This window comes from Penicillium griseofulvum (assembly GCF_001561935.1).
Source record: "Penicillium griseofulvum strain PG3 chromosome Unknown contig_6, whole genome shotgun sequence".
NCBI lineage: Eukaryota > Fungi > Ascomycota > Eurotiomycetes > Eurotiales > Aspergillaceae > Penicillium > Penicillium griseofulvum.
Window position 1 is genome coordinate 362,826 of NW_024467419.1, and position 19,414 is coordinate 382,239.

At 47.8% G+C, this 19,414-nt stretch overlaps 7 protein-coding genes across 7 annotated transcripts; 4 read left to right on the forward strand and 3 right to left on the reverse strand.

Moving 5' to 3' along the window:
• Positions 1-1,030: 1,030 nt before the first annotated feature.
• Positions 1,031-2,732, forward strand: PGRI_072730 (C2H2-type zinc finger protein; the record flags this gene model as incomplete). The annotated part of the gene is made up of 3 exons (XM_040794987.1): positions 1,031-1,793; positions 1,885-2,646; positions 2,707-2,732. The coding sequence occupies 3 exons, from the start codon at positions 1,031-1,033 to the stop codon at positions 2,730-2,732; spliced, it is 1,551 nt and encodes a 516-aa protein (XP_040652664.1).
• A 983-nt stretch (positions 2,733-3,715) lies between these two features.
• PGRI_072740 (uncharacterized protein) lies at positions 3,716-4,324 on the forward strand (the record flags this gene model as incomplete). The annotated part of the gene is made up of 1 exon (XM_040794988.1): positions 3,716-4,324. One exon carries the CDS (start codon positions 3,716-3,718, stop codon positions 4,322-4,324), a length of 609 nt encoding a protein of 202 aa, XP_040652665.1.
• A 746-nt stretch (positions 4,325-5,070) lies between these two features.
• PGRI_072750 (agmatine deiminase family protein) lies at positions 5,071-6,309 on the reverse strand (the record flags this gene model as incomplete). Its single annotated transcript, XM_040794989.1, has 1 exon — positions 5,071-6,309. The coding sequence occupies one exon, from the start codon at positions 6,307-6,309 to the stop codon at positions 5,071-5,073; it is 1,239 nt and encodes a 412-aa protein (XP_040652666.1).
• Positions 6,310-6,966: 657 nt separating this feature from the next.
• Positions 6,967-8,330, reverse strand: PGRI_072760 (MFS transporter; the record flags this gene model as incomplete). The annotated part of the gene is made up of 3 exons (XM_040794990.1): positions 6,967-7,512; positions 7,568-8,217; positions 8,285-8,330. The coding sequence occupies 3 exons, from the start codon at positions 8,328-8,330 to the stop codon at positions 6,967-6,969; spliced, it is 1,242 nt and encodes a 413-aa protein (XP_040652667.1).
• A 2,020-nt stretch (positions 8,331-10,350) lies between these two features.
• Positions 10,351-11,382, forward strand: PGRI_072770 (urate oxidase; the record flags this gene model as incomplete). The annotated part of the gene is made up of 3 exons (XM_040794991.1): positions 10,351-10,487; positions 10,554-11,200; positions 11,258-11,382. 3 exons carry the CDS (start codon positions 10,351-10,353, stop codon positions 11,380-11,382), a joined length of 909 nt encoding a protein of 302 aa, XP_040652668.1.
• Positions 11,383-11,789: 407 nt separating this feature from the next.
• PGRI_072780 (mitochondrial 54S ribosomal protein uL13m) lies at positions 11,790-12,542 on the reverse strand (the record flags this gene model as incomplete). The annotated part of the gene is made up of 3 exons (XM_040794992.1): positions 11,790-11,914; positions 12,072-12,432; positions 12,522-12,542. The coding sequence occupies 3 exons, from the start codon at positions 12,540-12,542 to the stop codon at positions 11,790-11,792; spliced, it is 507 nt and encodes a 168-aa protein (XP_040652669.1).
• Positions 12,543-12,898: 356 nt separating this feature from the next.
• PGRI_072790 (40S ribosomal protein uS9) lies at positions 12,899-13,727 on the forward strand (the record flags this gene model as incomplete). The annotated part of the gene is made up of 4 exons (XM_040794993.1): positions 12,899-12,944; positions 13,018-13,040; positions 13,232-13,303; positions 13,437-13,727. 4 exons carry the CDS (start codon positions 12,899-12,901, stop codon positions 13,725-13,727), a joined length of 432 nt encoding a protein of 143 aa, XP_040652670.1.
• Between the last annotated feature and the right edge of the window lie 5,687 nt (positions 13,728-19,414).

The following is a 19,414-nucleotide window of genomic DNA, read 5'->3' on the forward strand; positions in this document are numbered from 1 at the left end:
ATGTTTCGGGACTTTATTAACATCCGTCCACGGGTGCCAGGTGGGATATACCTTGGGAAGTGCGTCATCATGTCCGGACGCGTAGGGAGATTAGAAAATGATATTTCACGATGTGTTGTATCTGAAAATGTTCTCCTTTTCTCTTTTTTTTTTTATTTTCTCTTCCTTTATCTTACTATTCTTTGTAAATTTAAATTCAAATCTGAATCTAATAAGTCTAAGAAATCATAAATCCAATAATCCCAATAATCCTAATACGTCCATACTACCGCTATCGGCCATAGTTCGGAAGACGGCCGTGTAAAATTTGTAAAATTTCATTGAAAATACTGTAATTACATGTCTTTTTCCCTTCTCTTTTTTTTTTTTCTTCTCTCGCCTCTTGCCTCCCCGAGGAACGATCGTCTTTTTTCGTCTTTTCTCGTCTTTTCTGTCTTTTTTTTTTTTTTTTTTTATTTCGACCCGGTCTTCCTTAGAATTTTCCTTTTCGTTACCAAGAAACTTATCCCCCATTTTCCTCTTCTTCCCCCAATTTCCCCTTCTCAATCTTCAATTCCCTGCTTCAATTTCTACATTTCATTCTTTGAGACATTTCCATTCTATTGGCTATTTTTGAGTCAATTCCTCAATCTCAAGGATTATCTTGACGCGAAGCAGATCTCGGACTAGTTGTTTTTGCTGCGAGAGACCCACTTGCACGCCCGCTTCTTCGGTGGATACAGAACCATCGACGGTGACAACGTGCGGATAAATCACCATCCTATTTTTTTCTTCTGGTGGGTGACCGTGGGGAATCTTCTTCAATTAAGCATCTCTTTCTTTCTCTTCTCTCTTCGTGTGGAGTCAACTTGTGTGATCCCGTGAACTCCGTGAGACCCTACCGTTTGCCTCTCTTCTGTTCGCAGGAAAATTTTCAAACAAGGAGCTTCCTTTGCTTCAAAGAAAAAAAATTTATTCGGAGTGCAGGTTTGATGATTGAGTTATCGTGAAACTTCTTTCTTTTCCCATACGATCTTTCCTCCTGTCCACAATGGATCCCAGATCTCACCCTTCCCGTCCTCCATCCACCAGCCTGCCTCCAGGCTCCACGCCCATGTCTTCGACTCCCATCTCGAGCATGCACATGCCACAATACTCGATGCAGCCGCAGTATCCGGTTTCGCAGCCGCATACTCTGCCTCCATTGCAGCCTCATCACCCTCAGTCGCCCGCGCCTCACCATTACATGGGCCAGCCTTACCGTCCGGATTTGTCGCGGTACCCTCCGTCAACTCACGATGTCTACGGGGCTTCCCAGGCCCCTATGATGCCGCACACGACTGTCGGTAGCCTTCCGCCATCGTCTCTGTTGAACCTTCCTAACCCTCAAACACAGGCGCATCAGCAGTACCCCCCACCTCCGAGTGTGCTTCCGCCCGCCTCCACCGCTCAGAGCTACCCTCAACCGATTGCTCCGGCACCCCCACGCGACCGTCGCCCGGATTTCAATGGTCTTCCCTCCGGTGCCTTTAGTTACTCCGATGGCAAGGGCTGGGGTATGACTCCTGATGTGAACGGCGCGAACGGCTCCCCCTACGCCAAGGAACCGCCACGGACGCAGGTCGTCGGCTCTCAGGGCCGCCGTGGCATTTTGCCCAGTGTCCCTGGCCGTGCGACTCCAGTTTCCAACGGCGTCAACGGTACAGCTAAGAGCACGACTATTCCTGCTAAGGATGCAGATGGCAAATTCCCCTGCCCGCATTGTAACAAGACTTACCTCCACGCCAAGCACCTCAAGCGCCATTTGTTGAGACGTGAGTTATGGAAACCAGATCGAAGGAAACAAATAAATTTCCCCAAGGTGATCAAGATTTGCTAATGGCCTTTTTTTTCTGATTTATATAGACACCGGTGACCGCCCCTACATGTGTGTTCTCTGTAAGGACACTTTCTCCCGCAGTGATATCTTGAAGCGTCACTTCCAAAAGTGCTCAATCCGACGGGGTAACCCGACCGGTGCGACCCACTTGTCCCACCCCCAGGCCCATCTGAAGCGGTCTCAGCAGCAAGCAGCTGCGGCTGCCGCGGCCAACCCCCCTAAGCCGCTCCAGGATGAAGTCAGTAATCCCGTCCCCCACTCCAATGGCGTTATGGGTGCGCAATTCGATGGGGCCGTGAACGGCAATGGAATGGCCGCAGGCCGTCCTGCCTACACGGATCAGCAGCCGCTAGGCTTCACGATGCAGTCTGTCAACAGCATGAACCGTGGTCCCGGTGATGACGCGTTCGCTGGCCAGGCGCATGCGAGAGCCTCGTGGATGGCTGGACCCAAGCAGAATCCGTACCTCATGCAGCCTGGTGTCGATGCCCATGGCCAGCAGCTGACGGATCGTCCCCTTGAACAGGTAAAGCCCCCGGTCTATCATGACCACAAACCGGTCATGCCCGGTCCCCATTCACATCACCCGGGTGTTGACTGGAATTCGATGTTTCAGCACGGTTCTTCCGACGGTTACATTAACCCCGTTTTCCCCCACTCCATGGCCGCGGGCCAGGAGCCGATCCACGCTCCCGTCGACCACGACCGCAAGTTCTACCCCGCCTCGACCGGTCCCGAGAGCGGTATGAACGGACTGTACCTTGCCTCGACTACACTGAGTGGAGATGGTTAGTCCTTGCCTTTTCTACCCTGTTCATTATGACAATTATTCTAATAATTATATGCAGGTACTGTGCAGCCCGCGAGACAGTAGACGGTGAATTCGATCAGAAAGCAAGATGATGGCTACGACACATGAGATTGAAAAAGCGTTTGGACGAAGCAAGAAACCATTCAAGGGTTTCTTCTTCACGCCGTGGGTAGGACTATTGCTCTCCACCCTCTCAACTATTGTTTCTAGGCCTTCATCCCTGGCTTTTCTGCTGGTGCAAATCCACTGGTCACGATGTCTCGGCAAAACCCGTTTACGATAGTCCTTTGGTCCGTTCGCTTCCGGCTTTCAGCTTGCGGTGTTTCGTGCTCCTAGCGTCCCCGTTCCGGTCTTGTTTTAGTATCGTTTGTCCTCGATCTTTTTCTTTCATTCTGATCCCATCCGGTGTGGGTGTGCATTCTTACACAAGTGGTTTGCGAGTCTGGTTATCTTTTATCTTGAACCCCCAATGAGAGGGGCAGATGGTATGGTGGGTGGTTTGTTCGGCGTCCACAACATAGACATGGGCATGTGTTCATCTTTTGCGCGAGTGTTCGACATCAGAAAGAAGAAAAGCTTTTTTTTTTATACATTATCTTTATGGGATGGTTGTCGAATTACTGTGTTTCTTTTCCATTTCTTTCATGTGCTTTATCTTTTTTTTGTTTTTTTCTGCATTGCATGGCCTCTTTTCTCGTGTAAAGTCGGCATGGCAGGACATATATGTGCTTCGGGAATTTCTTGAGGTGTGATTTAAGGTGTTTTGTTTGGGCTTTACTAGAAAAGCAGTTAGAAATAGACTTATGATCCATTTGACTTGCACAAAATTGTTCCTAGTACTCCGTATAATATCAGCTGATAGATGTTGCGGAGTAGCGGAGAAGCGGAGAAAATCGAAAAGACCCGGAAACTTCCTAAGTAACGTCATGTCAATAATCCAGTACCCGTGATTGGAGGGATCGGAATCTCTTGAAATCGAAACTTCTCTGTTCTACATGTTCTACTTCTCAATATCACTTCTCTCGTCTATGTGAATCCTCTGTACCATGTCTAACAACCGTCCATTCCTCGCCAACTTCCTGGCCGCCTTCCGCGCCCAGTCAACCTATAAACCCACTCAGCAAGTCGGCACCACCTCAACCATCTCCTCCGCCCAAATCTCCCAGAGCGCCCGCACCATCGCCACAAAAGCAGCAAACTCAGCCCAAGGCTCCTCAGCACCATCATCCACTGCCGCCGGAGCCCACCACACTCATCATAATCACAACCACAACCATAACCATCATCACACCCACACATCATCCAACTCCTCCTCGGCACCAAGTACAGCACCAGCCGGTCCAGTCCAAGGCCCAAGCCCCGCCCCTTCACATCACTACCACCACGACCAATCATCCCTCTCCTCCACACCACCATCGTCCACCTCAACACCTATCCCGATCAACCGTAGCACTTCAGACCGCCAACGTCGCGGGAGTGACTCCTCCAGCGGCTCCGGCGGGTTCCGCGATGCTATAGGTCCTGAGAAGTGGTATATTGGTGGGAGGACGCCGGCCGGCGAAGAGCGCTTCTATCGGCTCGGGATGGTTACGAAGGGTGGGGGGCGGCTTGGCGGGAGTGGGCGGGTGGGGAGTATTGATCAGTTGAGTCTTTGAGGTATACGATGTGGGGTGAATAGGGTCCCAAGAGGGTTCTATGATGGTTGGATTGATTTTTGGCCTGATCTTGATTTTGTTCGATGCATGCCCGTGGCTATCATCCTGGGAGCCGTAACGGATACTTGATCGGGTGGATATCTGGCCCTGCTCTATCACGGCTCTGCTCTACGAGGTTTACGCATGTTTATTTTTCCTTTTTGGGTTCTCGTCCGCGTTCTCTTGGTCTGTTATGTGGCGCGGCATTACTGAGGTGTCCTGGGACGGCGTTTTTCTCTTTTTCTTCCCCTTCACTCGATTCTTCCACCGGGTCTTTGATTCTGCTAAGTCTGGAATCGGGATTCTTGGGGAAGATATCAAGTTTCGACTGGTGATCTTGGTTTCTTGCCGGTGAATTTGCTGGTACAAAGAAGCCCAAAAACGATATAAATCTTACACTATTCTACATGAGTTATGATATACGTGGGTCGATTGGGTTTGTTTAGTCTATCGTTTGGCCTTTTCCCTCTCCTCTCTGTTCGTTCTGTCTACATTTCTCAGCACCTTAGTTTGCTGATCAAAAACATGCTTTTTCGATATCAGCATCGTCCATATTATACTATGTATGTTCAAATACTTTGGGTCTTCTCCTATAGGCTACATGCATATGCACGAATAAGATATTAGGTTTAGTGTATTTGATATCTGATTTCATATTTGATCACTGTCAAGTAAAAGATAAGATCTATGTACACCTTAGAGCTCCCTCACATCACCTGCTGCGTAACACAATGCAGCACGCCTCCAGTCCTAGGCAAGGCATTAACCTCAACCTGACGAACCTCTCTCTCAGGAACCAACCCCTTCAGCAACTCAAAGGCCTTCGCATCAGCCTCAGCATCCCCAAACGCCGGCATAACCAGTCCCCCGTTGACGAAATAAAAGTTAACATACGAAGCCGCCGGCGCATCCTCCTCTCCAGCAACATCTCCCTTAACGCAGCTCGGATCCGGTTCAACAACATCATGAACCTCGAACCGACGCCCACGAGCATCAGTAGATCTCTCCAAGACCTCCCGAATCTCCGAATAGATCTCCCAATGCACCTTCTCCGCCTTCTCATGCGGACGACACACAACAACAACACCAGGCCTCACAAACCGTGCCTCAGCATCAATATGCACATCCGTAACATCAAGCCCAACGCGACCAGGAAACCAAATAAAAGTGGTGACACCTAGCAACCGGCCGAGCTCAGCCTCGATTTCCGCCTTCCCGAGTCCAGCATTCCGCGCATCTCCGATAATACTACTCTCCGTTGCCATAAACGTCCCCTCGCCGTCAACTTCAATACCGCCCCCCTCGAGCCTGATATCCGTATCCACACGCATAACAGCATCCATAACAGTATTCGCCTTGGCATTTTCGAGATCTAGCACGGTCTTTGCAAAAGCCGTGTTCTCGCGCATGGCTTCGTCGTCCATGACCGGCCACTCCGCGTACTGCGGGGAAGTCTCCAGCGCCTTTGCTGCTGTGGACGAGGCGTTGGGGCCGTAGATGCGTTCGGTTGTTTTGTGGCCCCATTCGCAGAAGCGGAAGTCGATTGCGTAGCGGGATTTATCTGCTGCGTCGGCACTGCGGATGTACACGGGTCCTGTGTCGCGGATCCAGCAGTGGTTGGTTGGGGCTGAGACAATGGATATGTTGGCGCGGTGCTGCGGTGGGAGGGTGGTTTGTTTGTCGAGCAGGGCTTGGGCTTGCGGGATGTCTTCTGGTCGGGTGTGCAGGCGGACGGGCTCGAAGGCTGCGATTGCTGCTGCGAGGGATATTATCTCGTTGGTTGTTTTGGCGTGCAGTTCTGGGAGGGTAGAGCGTCGTGAGGGGAAGCTTAGTAGGGTTGCTAGGTGGGGGCTTGTTTCTGATGGACAGATGTATCGCTTTGTTTTGTCTGGTTTGTGTGTGAGGGCGTGGTGCTGGATGTGCCAGGTTTTGTTGGTTGCAGGCATGGTTGGAACGGATAATTGGATTGGTAGATTACTAGTGAGGTCTGGATGAGAGTCTTGGACTTTGGATGAAGTGAAGAAGTAGACAATGCTCTCAGTATTTATGTTGAAGGTAAGAATCCCAATATGGTCAATATGAGGAGATGAGAGAGTGGAATGTCAAAGATAAGCCTAAACAGGTTGAAAGCATGAAATATGCCGAATTGGGATAGTCCAGGCGATAACCTTAACATCATAGTGGAGCCTTCTATATGGGGCTAACCATTTTCGAACTTCATGTTATAGAAATGCCTCAACTTCCAACTAGAATCCACCGTCTCTATGTTGGGGGCCATATGACGATGTAGCCAGTTAGGTCTCTCCTCTCTTTCTCTTACTTGGCTTTGATAAATCGGGAAGATCTTAATCAATGGCGTGGTTCCCTAGGCCCATACATTGCAGCTACAGTAGAAGATGAAATACAAAAGATGCTAAAGATTCCAGGTATACAAGTATATCACAGATAACATCACCTTATGAAAACAGGTAGTATAAGAAATCCAGGTGCAACGTATAGTTCCGAGGTCACCTACATGATATGATGTACGATGTAGGGCAATAGGCAGAACTTATACTTGCCTTCACCCCCAAAAAAGTGCTGCCTAACTGCGTAACCCTCATTTAACTCATTAAAGCCCTTTCCTCTTCACTTTCTCCCAACCACAACATCGGAAGTGCAGTGAGCGCTACTAAGACCCCTAAAGTGCCCGTCATAGCGCCCCATCCAAAATGATACTCGACAAAACCACCCCAAAGCGGTCCAAAGAACACTCCCGCAAATTGGCACATGCTCTGCAATCCAAATCCCTGCGCCACAGCACCCTTGGGTCCAAGAATTCCTGGATTCTTGAGTTCCATCGCTGTGAGCGCGAGCTGTGTCTCAACGTACATAGCAGGCGCACAGGCGTGGAGGAATATCCCGATAAGAAAGAGTAATGATACTAACAGAGCAATCTGTTCGTTCGACTTCGTCTGGACAAAGCGGAGGCAGATGAGAGTGGGCGAGAGCAAAACGAAACAGCCGAAGGCTACGAAGCGGGCACCGAACCTATCGGTGAAGCTGCCGAACAGCGGCTCGAAGAAGGCTGGGACGGCCATTGGGAGGAATATTAGCCCCATGCCGAGGGCGTTCCAACCAAACGTCGTTTCAACGAATATGGGGAGTGTCTTGATATGGTTAGCTAGTGTGCATCATGTGAAAGACGTCGAGTCTGGTACATACCGCATCAAACGCAGAAAGCAATATTCCCTGGGCAAGAAGCGCCCATGAAGAGATCAACACTCGGCGCTCTTTGAGCATCTGGAAGATGACGAACCCCTTCCTTCTCTGAACGACCTGTGGTTCGCGAGACCCGACAGAAGGAATACGCTGTGCGGTATCCAGATCCGACTCCAAATCCCCATTCGATTCTCCGATCCATTTAGCAGCGACCTTCTTCTCGATCAGAACCAGCCGCATAACCATATCAAGCGCAATAATAGGATATGCAAACCAGAACACGGCATTGTACCCTCCGGAATTATACACCACGCCACCGAGGAACGGACCTAGCAAGAAGCCCGATGCAATTGCGGAGCCAAGATACCCTATCGTTTGACCGAGACGTTCCTGGGCCACAGCGTCACCGATGAGAGCGAATGACGCTACTACTACTAAAGCGGCTGCGATGCCTTGGAGTACACGGGCCGCGACAAATGCTGCGATGGAATGCGCCAGCTGCAAGACCAACATGCAGCCAGTTAATATGACTAGGGCACCGATGAAAGGCACTCGACGTGTCCGTCCGCGGTCGACCAGGTAGCCGAATATGGGACACATCAGCAGAGCCGTGCCTGCTTCAGACATGAGAAGAACACTGACCCAAAATTCTCCTGGTTGAAGATGAGTATGCGGTAATTTCCGTGGAAAAGCTGTTAGGAGGACAGGAACCATACATACGGTGGTCATATTCGACTCCGGCTCGGGTTATGAGGGCTGTTGGCATCACGGGAACTATCTGTGGTTTGTTGATTCTGTGTCCAATTCGTATTCAGGTAATGCGCTTTGCTTACCATGGCATATAGGAGGAATTCCTTATTCCAATCGAGTCTCGGTCAGTTGATGACTTATAATATATCCAAATAGCCTCTCACATACCGTGAAGGTAGACATCCAGACTGCACCTATGATAAAACTTGTTGAGGAACGAAACTTCAACAGCCAGGGAGCACGTTTTCCCCCCGGCTTTCTCTTCAAATTTGATAGATCACCCATAGTCATGATTACCTGGACGAGCGCTTGTCTGCGAGATGGAAACAAAGAAGGCCCTCGGTAGTCCTAATCACTAATATGGATTTCCGAATAACTCGAAAGCAGTCGAAGGCTAAGAGCAAAACAGAATCGGAAGTCGATAAATACCAGACATAATCGGCAAGTGAAGACTCTTTGTTGAACAAAGAAGAACCAAGAAGCCCGTCAGCCCAGCTTGGCCGAGAACCGGAGAGAGTTGTTGTCCGCTTTTTACTCATAGGCACCTCATCCAATCGCGGGATATAATATTGATTCATAGGGCTTGGAAATGTGCACTGCATGCAAGATTCGTCAGATCGACGTTGCAGACATACCACATCACCACCAACCACACACTCCGATTCGAGGATTATAATCTCAGCGGGTGATTGGTATATGCTTGGCCTTCGTTTCTATAATGCACCTTCGTGGGTTATTCATTCAGTGAAAAAAAGAAGAATTCAGTCTGCTATCTGGATCTGGTATACATATTATAGACTTCGTTACGGGATTCTCCCACTGCAAATTGGATGAGTATTTGGGGTCCGGTATGTATGAAAGAGATTGCCACACAGTTAGATATCTTGGTTATACCCTGCCCAAAGACGAAACTTTGCTTTGGTCGCCGGAGCAGCTTGGTCGGCAGTGTGGCTGAGCACATGATACGCTTCGGGTAATATTGTCAGCTCCATTGAGGCAAATCAACTTTATTATGACAATCGTTGTCGACCGCTAGATGCGTCAGTGTGTTTGACATTTGCACATGCTGTGAGAGGATGTGTATGGCAGACATTTTCCTATTGCGATGTGTAGGTACTGTCATGTGCTCTGTGGGTATTGAGGCTCTTCCACTACCGAATTTCGGCGAAGATGTCAAGCTTAATTCTAGGTGTTGTTGAACCGACATAAGCACCCTGGTGATGTTTGTGTTCCTTGTAGGTTGTTTGGGAAGATCTATGTGCTCTGTAGGCCTCATAGATACCCGATTTGCATGAGCAGCCTAGCATATACCGGGGAGGATATAGATCCAAGCTACCGTAGACGATAGATGCAAGACCGTTTTAGCCCCGAAGGTATCCCCGACGTAGAAAGTACACAAATGAACAAGGAAGAATGGGAGAAAAGCCATCATCTCTCGTCATCAAGGCGAGTCAACGTACAGATGGTGACAGTTTTCTCCCCGCATTGTATCACCAGCCATGAGGCCACTGCATGAGCATCTTCTGGTCAGAGAGCAATGTCAGCGCTGAGTTCCACGTCTTTCTCGCAGCTTGCCGTCCGCAGTGGAGGTCTCCGGGGGTGACATCCGGGATCTCGCACTATCGTACAATGCATAAGGGATTTGAAATATAATAATCTAGGGGTCTGGACTTGATGTTTGCGGAGGTCGGAATTTCGGGATTCGGAGAATGTGAGATGATCTCCACTGGCCTGAAAGTCCGGGGAAAAAAGGAAATATTTTTCCCCTGGAAGAAGTTGAGAATGGAAGTATCATGCCATACACCCTTGGACGGATTCATAGAAGAAAATGGACTCGAACTGATAAGATCGGGATTTGAGGGGAGACCGGCCACTCGCGACCATCGCGGCCATCGGAGGTGCCCGATGCTCTCTTTTGATCAGCCAATTTGGCGAATTCCAGAATAAATAAGATTGGATCTGCTTTTAATTATTTTGTCCTCAAGCGTACTTCTCTGTTTTCCTCTTCTCTTCGATATTACTACTCACAATTCAAAATGAGCGCATTGGCAGCTGCCCGCTACGGCAAGGACAATGTCCGCGTGTGCAAGGTTGACCGCGATGAGAAGACCGGAATCCAGACTGTCGTGGAGATGACCGTCTGTGTCCTGCTGGAAGGCGACATCGAGACCTCGTAAGTCTGGCGACATCTCTGATCTTCCAAAAAAAAAAGTTGAAGCTAACGTAAAGGTCTCCACAGTTACACCAAAGCCGACAACAGTGTCGTTGTCGCAACCGACTCGATCAAGAATACCATCTTCATCACAGCCAAGCAGAACGATGTAACCACACCGGAGCTGTTCGGCTCGATTCTGGGCACACACTTCATCGAGAAGTACAGCCACATCCACGCAGCGCACGTCAATATAGTGACCCACCGCTGGGTGCGCATGGAAGTCGACGGCAAGCCTCACCCGCACTCGTTCATCAAGCCGGGATCCGAGACGCGAGATGTGCAAGTTGATGTCATTGAGGGCAAGGGCATCGACATCAAATCTGCCATCAATGGCTTGACCGTGCTGAAGAGCACCGGTTCGCAGTTCTGGGGTTTCGTCCGCGACGAGTACACCACCCTCAAGGAGACCTGGGACCGTCTCCTCAGCACCGATGTCGCAGCGAAATGGCAGTGGCGCCGCTTCAATGGTCTTGCCGATGTCAAGGCGAACTTTGAGAAGTTCAATGCTGCTTGGGAGGCGGCCCGCGCTGTCACCCTCAAGACATTTGCTGAGGATAACAGTGCTTCTGTCCAGGCGACGATGTACAAGATGGCAGATCAGATTCTTGCTGCTGTGCCTCTGCTGGATACCGTCGAGTATGCTTTGCCTAATAATCACTTCTTCGAAGTTGGTACGTTTGACCCTAATCCCCTGCACATCTTGGATTTATGCTAATCCCGCGCTTTAGATCTCAGCTGGCACAAGGGTATCAAGAACACTGGCAAGGATGCCGAGGTGTACGCCCCTCAGTCCAACCCCAATGGTCTCATCAAGTGCACTGTTGGTCGTGCTGGGCAAAAAGCTAAGCTGTAAATGCTTCCTACAGGATTGTCGGCGAGTTCCGACATGGGCGCTAGCTTGGTTTTCTTTTGCGTTCTCTGTACATATATCCATTTATTATACCTATGGGATCAGACTCCCTATATCTCGAATCCAATCCTGCACACCTCTTCCCATGATATAGCATTGTATAGTACGTGGTATTGTGATTGTATGTGCTATAAGTACATTTCAAAAGAACCGCAGGCTCGAAAGTTGAGAAGTCCGAGGTCAAGTTCACGGAGTAGATAATCAAAAGCAATATCCCAAATGGACTCCACACCCATGCGCTTTTGCGGTTGGATCATAACATCGCAGGAGAATAGAATACAGGCAGACACAGACCCGGTTTAGGTCAGTGTTGTAAAATGACGAAATAAGGAGATATAAAAAAGGATTCTTTATGCGCTTGGCTTATCGGCGGCCGCTTTGAATGCTTCCTGCACTTCGGGCAGATTTCCGATCACCGATTGGTTGCCGAACTTGACGATATTCTCCTTGTAGGGGTGGGCGACACCCTCGAAAGCTGCGAAATATCGGGTTAGAGGATGATCAAAGCATGAAGAAAGAAGACGGTTTGGATGGATGGGTCCACTTTGTTCTTGAAAGATGCCCGTGTGTATCTCCATCAAGTAATCAAACCCATCCACGGCACAGAAGCGCAGAAAGAACTTAGCACTTACTCTTCAATCGAGCGAGGCGAATATCCCTTAGTCGGTTCTTGGGCAGCATTCCCCTGACAGCGCGGCGCAGCACTTCACCACCACCCCATTTAGCAAACATCTGATCCATCGTCATGCTCTTCAAGCTACCGGGCCGCGTGTTGTGAGTGTAGTACTTCTTCTGGAATCGTTTCTTTCCTGTCGTCTTGAGGTCATGGCATCCCACTACCACTACATAGTCACCACAATCTGTTGAGGGGTCGTAGATGGGCTTGTTCTTGCCCATCAAAACGAGGGCGATCGACGAGGCGAGGCGGCCGAGAGATCGTTCGTCGGAGCCGGCATCGACATGGTGCCATGTGCGCGAGTAGGCGAGACGAGTCTAATGCGGCAAATGTTAGAGATGGGTTGCTTAGTTGAATGCAGCGCATGCGCGGTTGGCCCGGAAGGCTCCGCATTGAAGCTGTTTACCTTGCCGACGACTTGCGACATCTTGTTGATGCGGAGGGTGATGTAAGTGCCGGGGAGGGGCAAATTAGACAATTAATGAAGGAGGAAAAGTCCAATTGAAGATCCCAGTAGCAAAAACAGACCCAGCGCTTAAATGTCCGAGATAATGATGATCTCAGCGTTCCCTGTATTGCCTGTAGCCTCCATCCACCCCCGACTGAAGTTCTCCGGGTCATGTGACCAAGCCCTAAGTCTCGTGCCACGCTAGTCCCAATTCAGAATTAGCGCCGCACACTAAGCGAAACCCGCACGGAAGGGCAATCACTGTGGTATGGGAATTCAAGTTACTCTTTTTCCATCTCCCTCGACAACACACTCCCTCCCCACGACAATCCACCATGGCTTCCGTCCCGAGTGTGCAATGCTTCGGCAAGAAGAAGACGGGTAAGATCCCCCATTTTTTTCCACCAGAGATCCGTGTGAATGAACCCGTGCGCTGACATTTAATTTTCAATAGCCACCGCTGTCGCCCACTGCAAGGTATGATGAACGCCTCACCCCATCGGTCTCAATACGTTGTTTCGAAATATCTGGAAGGAAAGCAGCCGGAATCAAATTGTGCACGAAACGAAGAACTGGGATTGAATTTTGGAAGGATATACGAAACAACATGTTGCGCGATCATGGGGTTATACACATTGAATTGGACAACATGCTGAGACTTTTTACAGCAAGGCAAGGGCCTCGTCAAGGTTAACGGCCAGCCCCTCTCCCTGGTCCAGCCCGAGATCCTCCGCTTCAAGGTACGCACAATACATCCGCTTCACCAACTCCCGCGCGCCGCAGAAGAACAGATTCGCTCGAATCGCAAGCAACAATGGCAATGGGAAAGCGTCTCCGAAATCGATTTCTGACAATTCACGCTCGAATTTTTAGGTCTACGAGCCCCTCCTCATCGTCGGCGTTGACAAGTTCGCTGGTGTCGACATCCGTGTCCGCGTTACCGGTGGTGGTCACACCTCGCAGGTCTACGCCATCCGTCAGGCCATCGCCAAGTCCATTGTCGCCTACTACCAGAAGTACGTCGATGAGCACTCCAAGAACCAGCTGAAGCAGGCTCTTGCTCAGTACGACCGCACACTCCTGGTTGCCGATAACCGTCGCGCCGAGCCCAAGAAGTTCGGTGGTCGCGGTGCCCGCGCCCGTTACCAGAAGTCCTACCGTTAAATTTTTCTTTCTCACTTGTTACGCGGCAAAAAGGAAAAAGAAAAGTTTACGGCAATGGGGAAATGGAATATGTCTGTCTTCATATGTTTTTTCTACGACTTATTTCCATGACTTCTTGGTGGACTGGGGACTTGGGAGGATTCGGGGATGTTTGAGCGGTTTTTGTTCGGTTTAACCGCTCTTGCATGAGAGGACCGGGCTAGAGGAATTTGGGAAAATGACCTCTGGTTGTTGTTCCGGTGCCTTGATGATATGTTTTTCACTGGCGCTGTCCTGCACGGCTGGAAAAAATACCTAGCATAGCCAGGAAAATCTACTCAATGATACTGGGTTTTATCTTGTTCAAATCTTTGTTATTGAGGTCTTTGGGTTATTTACGGTCTAACATTGGTCTCACTTTTTCCCAAAAGTTCTCCATACGTCAAACTTGGGCACGTATATGCTCTAGAGGTAATCCAGGTACTCGCTCATATCGGACCACATCTAGGACTCATTGATCTAGATATTTATAGCAATTCTGCTCCGGACATTGGTTACTTATCTACCACTCTGATATGCCGCCAAACATCAGTCCAATAAGACAACTTTCAATTTCTTGTCATACCCATATGGTAACGGCCACATAAATTGCATATCAGAGAAAAACAATGCTTGAACTTGCAGCCAATGCTGTGCACTTTCGGTTTTCTAGCACCAGTTCCTCCTGAAGTGCTCCCCAAGCTTCCAATATCTTTTCGCCATATCTGTCGTCTCAACACAACAGCCTAAGACTAATCACCAGTTAGATCTTGTCTTGTATTACCATTGACACCCTCAGGTAGTGGGCTTACCATTTGATCTAAAGTGCGTAAGACTGGATCGTCACCAAAGGCGCATTGCAGTGTCTCCTCTCAGCAACCCCTCTGTAGCCATGCACCGCCTTCCTCTCGCATCGGAGCTTCTTTTCTTTCCTCGTTGGGGGTAGCATTGGATAGGAAAGTATGGAATCGGGCAAGCTTATCATCTGTAAGTCCAGAGGACGGTCTAAATGCCTTCTGTCAGCGAAGTATAAAGCCGTGGACAAAGTGCAAACTCACTGTCTGATCAAACTCCGTTGTTACGCTCTTGTCTCCAATTCTTACCAGAGATTACTTTATCTCTGTCATTGATGACTATGCGAATGCATAGTCTGTCCGAACGAAAACATCACTCACGGGTCATCATTCAAGAGTTTGAAGGCACAACCACTTCGGGTATTCTTATCCAGAATATCATAATTTCAATCACCGAGGCATATGGCATTGCCAATGTGCCTTTCTCGAACAATTGAATGCTGTCGAAACTCTGTATTAGACGTTTTTGTAACCTCATCAATGCCTATGCAAGGCATTCACTCGATTGAACAATTCAACGGTCATCGCGTATGAGTATGAAGTTCACCACTTCATCTGAATTCATCCAGCTAGTGTGACTTTAACCCTTAGGGCTAAACGCTCATAATCAGCAATCACAAAAATGCAGGGAATGGAAGCCTTGCCTGTCTTTGTTTATCTCAACCACCACCAAAGCATATGCGCATTCGTGTCTTGGATGTCATAAAATGCAATGTCAGCCTAGAATAGAAGAGTTATAGACGTATCATTTGAGAAACCAACCCTCTGTAGAAACCTTGTGTAGCTCGTATCAGACAATTTTTTTTCTTCATCTTGGGGGTCCATGCAATGCATATCCACCCCTGAAGATGTAGTATACATATACCCTTGTCATCATTTATGAGTATTTATGAGGTTTGAAGAGTTATCCACTTGGGAAGGTTCTTTCAAACAACATTAGCGTTTCAAGAAATGGGGGGTGGAGGACTTACCTTCCTTTATTCAACCACCTCCATATTCCTGAGCCGCAAGTTTTTCGCGTCAGGTATGCTTCTTAGGCATAACGAATCATCATTCGCGAACTTTCTGGCCTATCCATTGATGTGTCTGTAATCACTGCACCGCCATGCTGAATAGCCCCGGCAAAGAGGAGCGAGAAGGCGAGACATACCTAGGTGATTGAAAAAATCAGCAACGAGATCCAACTCAACCACATAACATGAGTCCGGAGCTCAATTGGGGGAAAGAGTCCTCTTTTTTGGCTTTGTATCAACCCGAATATTGAACTTCAGGGCCGGAGAACCGGCAAATGAGAGACCAGAGTGACTCTTGATTTGGGTAATTGACCTCGCATCAGACTGTTCTTTTCATTTGATATCCTCAAAGCCCACAAAGTGTGGGCTAGGTGTTTGTAGTAATAAAGATTGTCATCATTCGCGGGTTTCAATTGTTCTTCGATGATCAAGGGCCGTGTCAAGTCATACCTGAATAAGGAATTCGCAATCTATAGCGATATACTAGAGTAATTAACAGAGATACTCCAACAGCCTGAAGGGAATGTTGTCATACGTTGACAATAACAGCAATCTTATCTTCGGTCCTATATCAGCCAGATAGTTAGTTGTATTGATAATCAGCACAGGGAATTGGATCGAACAAGTAAACGTAATTGACCTCGCATCAGACTGATCTTTTCATTTAGTCCTCAAAGCTCACATCCTTCAACGAAAGCATGGGCGTGGGCTAGGTTTTTCAAGTGTAGCAAAAGAGTGTCATCATTTTTGCGGGTTTCAATTGTTCTTGTCAAGGGCCATGCTAATCATACCTGAATGAGAAGTTCGCAAACTATAGCGATATACTGGAGCAACCAACGGATATGCTCCAATATCAGCGTGAGGGGAATGTTGTCATGCGTTGATAACGGCATTTCGTCTTCGGTCCTATATCAGTCAGATAACTATATATCAGAATAGGGTTTGGATCAAACAAGCAAACGTAATTAGCCGCGCATCAGACTGTTCTTTTCATATAGTCCTCAAAGCTCACATCCTTCAACGAACGCATAGGCGTGGGCTAGGTTTTTCAAGTGTAGCAAAAGAGTGTCATCATTTTTGCGGGTTTCAATTGTTTTTATCAAGGGCCATGCCAATCATACCTGAATGAGAAGTTCGCAAACTATAGCGATATACTGGAGCAACCAACGGATGTGCTCCAATATCAGCGTGAGGGGAATGTTGTCTTGCGTTGATAGCCAGGGCATTTTCATCTTCGATCCTATATCAGCCAGAGCTATATATCAGCACAAGGAATTCGATCGAACAAGTAAACGGGAGGTTCGAAGGGCTTACCCTGAATCAAATCTTCGTTTTGTCGCGCCTCAAACAAATTGATGTAAGCTGAGTGGGCCATTGAAAGCCATGGGTTTTCAACTTCTCATTTGGAAGTTTGCAATTCTCTGAAGGATCCAATGTGCAATTGCATCCCGGCAACGGACAAGTCAGTCATAGAACTTGGATATCTTTGTTTCTTCAACACGTACCGGTTTTTGATCCCATCTGTAATTGTGTCCACTGACCTTGCGAAATCTAAGGTCACCTTCAAACTGTAGTCCTCGGGCTATCTGAGCTTTCGGGTGATCATGCTGCGAGGAATCCATTGGATTCATAACGGGTCACACTTGAGAGTGAATATGCGATAATCTAGATATCTCAAGTATCAGATAAAAGGCAAACGTAGCAAATGTAGAAGAGTTGTATAATCAGTCAAGAAAAAGCGTATTGCCTTTCGTGTTTCAGATATGCATCGACTCAATCACTGAGTCCATTGGCTCTGGTCCACGGTCTCTCGGAGTGTAGTATTTGTATGATCATCATGAATGTGCTTTCAGTGGCACCGAGAATTGATTGTGCTTGTGGGGCTAGAAGGATCATACCTAGATAGCTAGAGTGTGTTAGCGAGAATATTCGGACACTTTTCCATAGTACGTATGGTTGGACGATCAAACCATATACCTTTTTGTCTTGGCTCAGATCAGCTTGGTCTTTTCCATCTAACATTTGCTCTTGGGTCGTCGTCATCTGTATCTTGAGTAGCCATCTTTTGCAAGTTTCAAGCCCCAGATACCGGTTGCAATTGTAGGGTTTCGTGGTGGTGATACCGTCATATGTGCGCACATTGATGGGATGAATACTATATATATTTCTCATATGTTAGCGGAATTCGTCCAATGATGCAATATAGGTAGTAATCACCGTATGATAGTCTGAGAAATCAGTGTTTTGTCGCACATCCGGTAAATATGTAGCTGCGCTGTCAACACCAAGAACTGAGAAAGGTTTCGTATTGTTATTCAAAGGACTTGGGACGGGGATCGCAGACCTGAATTTGGGGTTCGGGTCCTACTCAGGCTTAATTGATATCCTATATAGATTGGTGGGAGTGTTAGCAAAATTGTTCAGACACCGGATAAAATGCTTAGCTGTATAGGTGTCTGTTTGTTTCTGTAACAGATCAATAGATACTTCGACATATCCACGGATTCGACTGCTGAAGGTCAGTGCAGCAAAAGGAGTTGCCATGCACCCCACGGTAGAGTGATAAACTGAATTTGCCTGCCTATTAGATCCATCGCAAGGAATTGTACATACCCGGCTTGTCACGCTTGTGTAGAGTACCCGCTGCTCGGGAAATGGGTGGCGGCGTTGAGAAATGCCCTGCATTGATGGAGAATTAGCCGGATCTGTCTTTTTGTGATGAAAAGCTGCAATCACACGCTTCAACATAGACTCACGAGAGGAGGTTGTTTCTCATAAAGCGTGATGCGACCCGCTGGGCACTCATAGTTCGTTGATGCGGCAGGATGATACACGATGTATCGCCGCACGTCTATGGGTAATAAATAGAATAACAAGAAATAAAGATCAATCAGATAAATTGGTGCTTTACCGCGCTGGTTGAAATGTTGAAAGATATTGGATTGAAAGAGAGAATATGACTCGAGCAACAGAGTACGTGTAATTTACGCCGCAAGAGGAAATGGTAAACGAACCACCCCGTAGTTTTGATTCTGCTACTAGACGCTAGAAAGATCCGGAAATCCATGTGACCTTCAATGCTGTCCTATGTTATAGACATCTGTGGGTTTATTTGAGCGGCCTTGTGATCCATGGATGTATTTCCAGTGGCCTTTTCACTAGTCTTCTAGGACGCCATTCTGTAGATATGCCAGTTCTATAGAGCGGCAAAGGAAGGGGTGAAAGGCTTAATTTATGCAAACGACCTTTCTATGTATAACATTTCACAAGCATAGTTGGCCACAGAAGCGGCCTTGCGATCCATAGATGTCTTTTCAGTGGCTTTTTCAGTGACCTTTTCAGTACTCTTTTTGGGTACTATTCTACATATAGATGTGCCAATTTCATAGGGCGGCAAAAGAAGAGGTAAAAAGGTTAATCTGTATAAACGACTTTGCTATATATAACATTTCACAAGCATAGTCGGCCACATAAGCGGCCTTGTGATGTTTTTCCAATGACCTTTTCAGTAGTCTTCCCAGATACCATTCTATGTAGATATGCTAGTTTTCTAAGTTGGCGGCAGAGGAAAGAGGTGGAGCAAGGCTTAATCTATACAGACGACTTTCTAAATCTAACCTTTGATGTATGTACTATGTAGATATATCCATTCATGCTTCTACCCGGAAATTAATTTCAGCACAGATAAAATGCCCAGTTGCACTGCATTTATGATAAGTTTGAAACACTAGATCGTATATTTTAAGGATGTAGTTAGTTTTAGAATTGATATTAGGGCACGATATGATCGCCTGATCTCGGG